The sequence below is a fragment of the Chrysochloris asiatica genome, unplaced genomic scaffold (genome assembly GCF_000296735.1).
Source record: "Chrysochloris asiatica unplaced genomic scaffold, ChrAsi1.0 scaffold00135, whole genome shotgun sequence".
In the NCBI taxonomy this organism is placed as follows: Eukaryota; Metazoa; Chordata; class Mammalia; order Afrosoricida; family Chrysochloridae; genus Chrysochloris; species Chrysochloris asiatica.
The window spans coordinates 2,609,171-2,613,058 of NW_006408653.1; the positions used below are offsets into that span (position 1 = coordinate 2,609,171).

Consider the following 3,888-nt stretch of genomic DNA (forward strand, 5'->3'; position numbering starts at 1 on the left):
TTTGGACCTCTTTCTGTAGGTTTTGAATTGTTTCCAATGCTGTATCTATCTTGTTTGATTGTTCCTGTAGCACTTTCCTGACTTCTTCCTTATTTTCTTAACTCCATTATATAGTGGTGTTTTTTTTTTTTAATATAAACAGTTTATTTACTCTAAACAGCAACACAGACAAAATGTCATAGACACATGAAGGGAGTGGTGCAGGAGTGGGAGCCGGCTCACAGGGACACAGCTCTGGAGAGGACAGACGGCCAGCGAGAGGCAAAGTGGGCACGAACGTCGGGTGGGAAGCATGCCTGCATCCAAGAGCGGAGGAGCCCAAGTATAAAAGTTTATCATTGTACAGCAGTTGAAATATTGACATCAATATTAAAATAAAAGCCAAGTTTTACATAACAATCAAAAATACAAAAGACGGAAGGAAGAGACCCTGTGTGAAAAACGGGGGCAAGTTAGCGACTTGAGAGCTGTGGACCAGTGGCCCTCCCAACCCTCCCCAGGTGCCTAGTGATGTACAGAGCGACTTTGCAAAAGTGTTGTAAACAAGTTCTTGCCAAACCACTCCTTCCTGTGCGGCCACGGCCACTGCTTATGAGGGCGCGAACTTCTTGGCTTGTGTTCGAACCCTCTTCTCGTACTCCACTCTGTTCTGGCAGTAAATCATGTATACCTCTTCTTGCGATGGGTCTTGGATATTTGGTTCATTGAGGAGCTCCTGAATTCCTAATAAGATCTGTTTGATCGTGATGGCCGGCCTCCAGTCCTTGTCCTCCTCTAGGATGGACAGGCACACGGGGCCCGGTGGGTACACATTCGGGTGAAAGAGAGGCAGCTCAAATTTACATTTTGGTGGGGAAGATGGGTAATCATCTTTGAAAAGCATCCGTAGCTTGAACAGGCCTCCTTCCCACGGAGTCCCCTTCTTCCCGGGAATGGCACATTCCCAGTTCATGAGGTTCATCGTGCCGTCTGGGTTTTTGGTTGGCACGGCCACAAATCCAAATGGGTGGTCCTTTCTCCATGCTTTCCTCTCCTTGGCAAGTCTGCTGAGGGCAATCCCTGACATAGTAAGTACAAATCCTCTGGTGCCCGCAGCCCGGCGAGTCGCGACAAGCGGGAAGCCGAGCGGCTACGGCTGCGGCCATAGCGGAGGTGGTGGTGGTGGTGGTGGCGGGGGCGCTTCCCTTTGTCTCGGGCCATTATATAGTGTTTTGATACATTTTATAATCATTTTTCTGAATTCCTTCTCAGGCATTTCCAAAGCCTGCCCATCTTCCAGTATGGAGTGTAGGTCTACTTCCAGCTCATTTGCCTCAGTCACTTTTTCTCATTTATGGACATGTGCAGATATGGTCATCTGCTTCTGTTTTTTGGGCATATTCAGGGGTTATCTGTGGCTTAATACTTAGATGGGTGTGTATTTTGGTATTTTTTTATGCTTTCTGATGATCTCCAGGTAGATGTGATTAGGAAGTGGGCTTCCCTTTTCACTCTTCTTCTTGAGAAATTTCAGGATGCCACTGTTGGTCGTTTTGAAGTAATTTAGGATTTAATTTTTGGCCTGTATCCTTTTTTGTCTGCCTGTCCTGCTCCACAATCCCCATTCAGGCCTTCATTCTATTTATAAACAGTTCAGGGCTGGCTGTGGCCATTTGGTTTTAAGTGAAACTGTCTCTTTAAATTTCGAGGAGATCTGTGCGCATGCGTAATAGAACCCTCCGAGGATGGGGCTGGGGTGTTCACTAGCTCAGGCACCCCTATGGTCACCAGAATGGAGGTGCGCAGACAGCAAGGGAGGTGTGCAGACAGCAAGGGACCAATGAACAGATACCAAAAGAAAAGAATGTGCACACCTTTATCTCTGCGGTTCTGCCAGGCGTTTGTGGCCACTCTGATCCTTCCCCTGCCTGGTCTTACCCAAGATGGCGGCGCCTGGAGCAACTGAGTGTCTCGAATTAGAAAACAATGGATTTCTTGCTTTTGCCACAAATTTCTCCTGCTGTAAGCCTTCCAACCTTCTAAATATTCTTTTATATGTGGTTCAGAGTTCTGGGACCATCCCCTGAGCCTGCTTGTTCCTGTATTCTGTGTTGTTGCTGACATAGCTCCTTACTGCACTTCTACCGGATCCGCCATCTTGTTTGTTCTCTTCTTGGGAGTACACTTTTAGGGAGAGTTTAGAGTGACCTATGGAAAGGATTCTGTGTAGAAAAGATGGGGAAATAAGCTAGGAGGAAAACTGGAAAAAAACAGGTAAGAGAAGTCTTAGTCTCAACTGCTAAGGTTAAGTCTCCTTATAGTACATCTACACGGGTCTCTTCTCAGAGCCCGTTAGATGGTAGTTGTTTTCTATACTGAAGGCAACTTAAGTCAAAAGAATTCATTAATGCTGAAGAAATGTTCTGTGGGTATCTCATGGCGCTCCTGCTTTGTAGCCCAAAGATTCTTTTGTATCCAGGTTTCATCCTTTTTCATGTCCACTTGGCCCCTTTAACTTGGGGAGGCTGACTCACTCACCCCTCACCCAAGTGGTATTAATATACAGGAGAGTTGATTTTTAGAGCTATTCCTTGACTCCCCACCCTGTCCCCCACCTCAAGAGGAGCGCTCAAAGCAAGTCCAGAAAAATGCGCACATAGTGCTGTTACAGAGTTGCTGTTAAGTGCTGCTGAGTCGGTTCCGACTCATAGCTACCCTGTTTAGGGTTTTTGAGGAGTGGCTGGTGAACCACTGACCTGGTGGTCCAATGTTTTTCCTACAGTGCCACACCAGGACTCCATTACAGAATAACCCCTGGCAAAAATCATCAAGCTGTCTACCTAATGAAGAAAACTCATTTGTGCTTCTTTGAAGCACTAATAAGAATCAGAAATGGATGGTTTGTCTCAGAGAGGTCATTCAGTTTTGATGACTGCTCTTTAGAAGACAATATGGTACTGGCATGAAAGCAAACCATGTGTCATTGTGTCCTTCCTTCTGACTTTGTCTCTCTACTATATTTATCTTCAGGGACTGTGGTTGAGTTGGGTTTTTTTTTTTTTTTTTAAATCAATCACCAAAGAAGCCCCAAACCAGTTGTTGTTAAATCAATTCCAACTCATATTGAGCCCATGTGTCTCAGAGTGGAACTACTCCACAGGGCTTTTATGGCTCTGAGCTTTCAGAAGTAGAACACCAGACCTTTTTTTGAGGTGCCTCTGGGTGGATTCAAACTGCCAACCCCTATATGTTAGGTGTAAGATAATTATTAATGCTGCTTCTCTGTTACTATTGTTTCTATTGCATTTGTATACAGCTTTATGGTGCATAAATTGCTCTCTCATATATTATTCCCATCTAATGCACAAAATGACTGAGGTAAGTGTAATTATCCCCATTTACTGATGAGGAACTTGTGGTCCAAGCCCAGGCTTTTTCACTCTACACAAACAGTAAAAGGTCGAACTGGAGCTTGAATCCAAGTTTTCTGACGACCTCTGTACTGACTTCTACTACAACATTCGTCTGATTTACTTTATTTGGTAATAAGTATTTCTAACCCTGGCAGATACAGGAAGGAGGGAGTAATGCTTTTGTTTTAATCTCACAAAGTTCTTTGATTTCTTTCATTTTGTTTTGTATAGGAAGGCATATTTTGGCACGTGAAGCTTTCAAACTGGGTATTCTAGATGCAGTTGTAAACTCAGATCCAGTGGAAGAAGCAATGAAATTCATCCAGCGAGTTTCAGGTATGCTGATAGGAATAGCACAAGATTGGAAACAGCTACCTGTCCATTTTTGTGGAGAGTTGCCTTAATACCATACAGTACATCCATACACTGGAATCTCTTAACATGAATAAGAAACTCTTTAATTACAGATGTGGTGTGAGCTCCAAAATATGTTACT

At 44.2% G+C, this 3,888-nt stretch overlaps 1 protein-coding gene and 1 pseudogene across 1 annotated transcript in view; one reads left to right on the top strand and one right to left on the bottom strand.

Moving 5' to 3' along the window:
• The window catches only part of EHHADH (enoyl-CoA, hydratase/3-hydroxyacyl CoA dehydrogenase), a 93,490-nt gene that overhangs the window by 37,067 nt on the left and 52,535 nt on the right, over positions 1-3,888 (top strand). The window contains exon 5 of the mRNA XM_006869764.1: positions 3,624-3,728. Coding sequence (XP_006869826.1) covers positions 3,624-3,728 — 105 coding nt within the window. The remainder of the gene's footprint in view (positions 1-3,623; positions 3,729-3,888) is intronic.
• Positions 590-1,066, bottom strand: LOC102812186 (annotated as a pseudogene).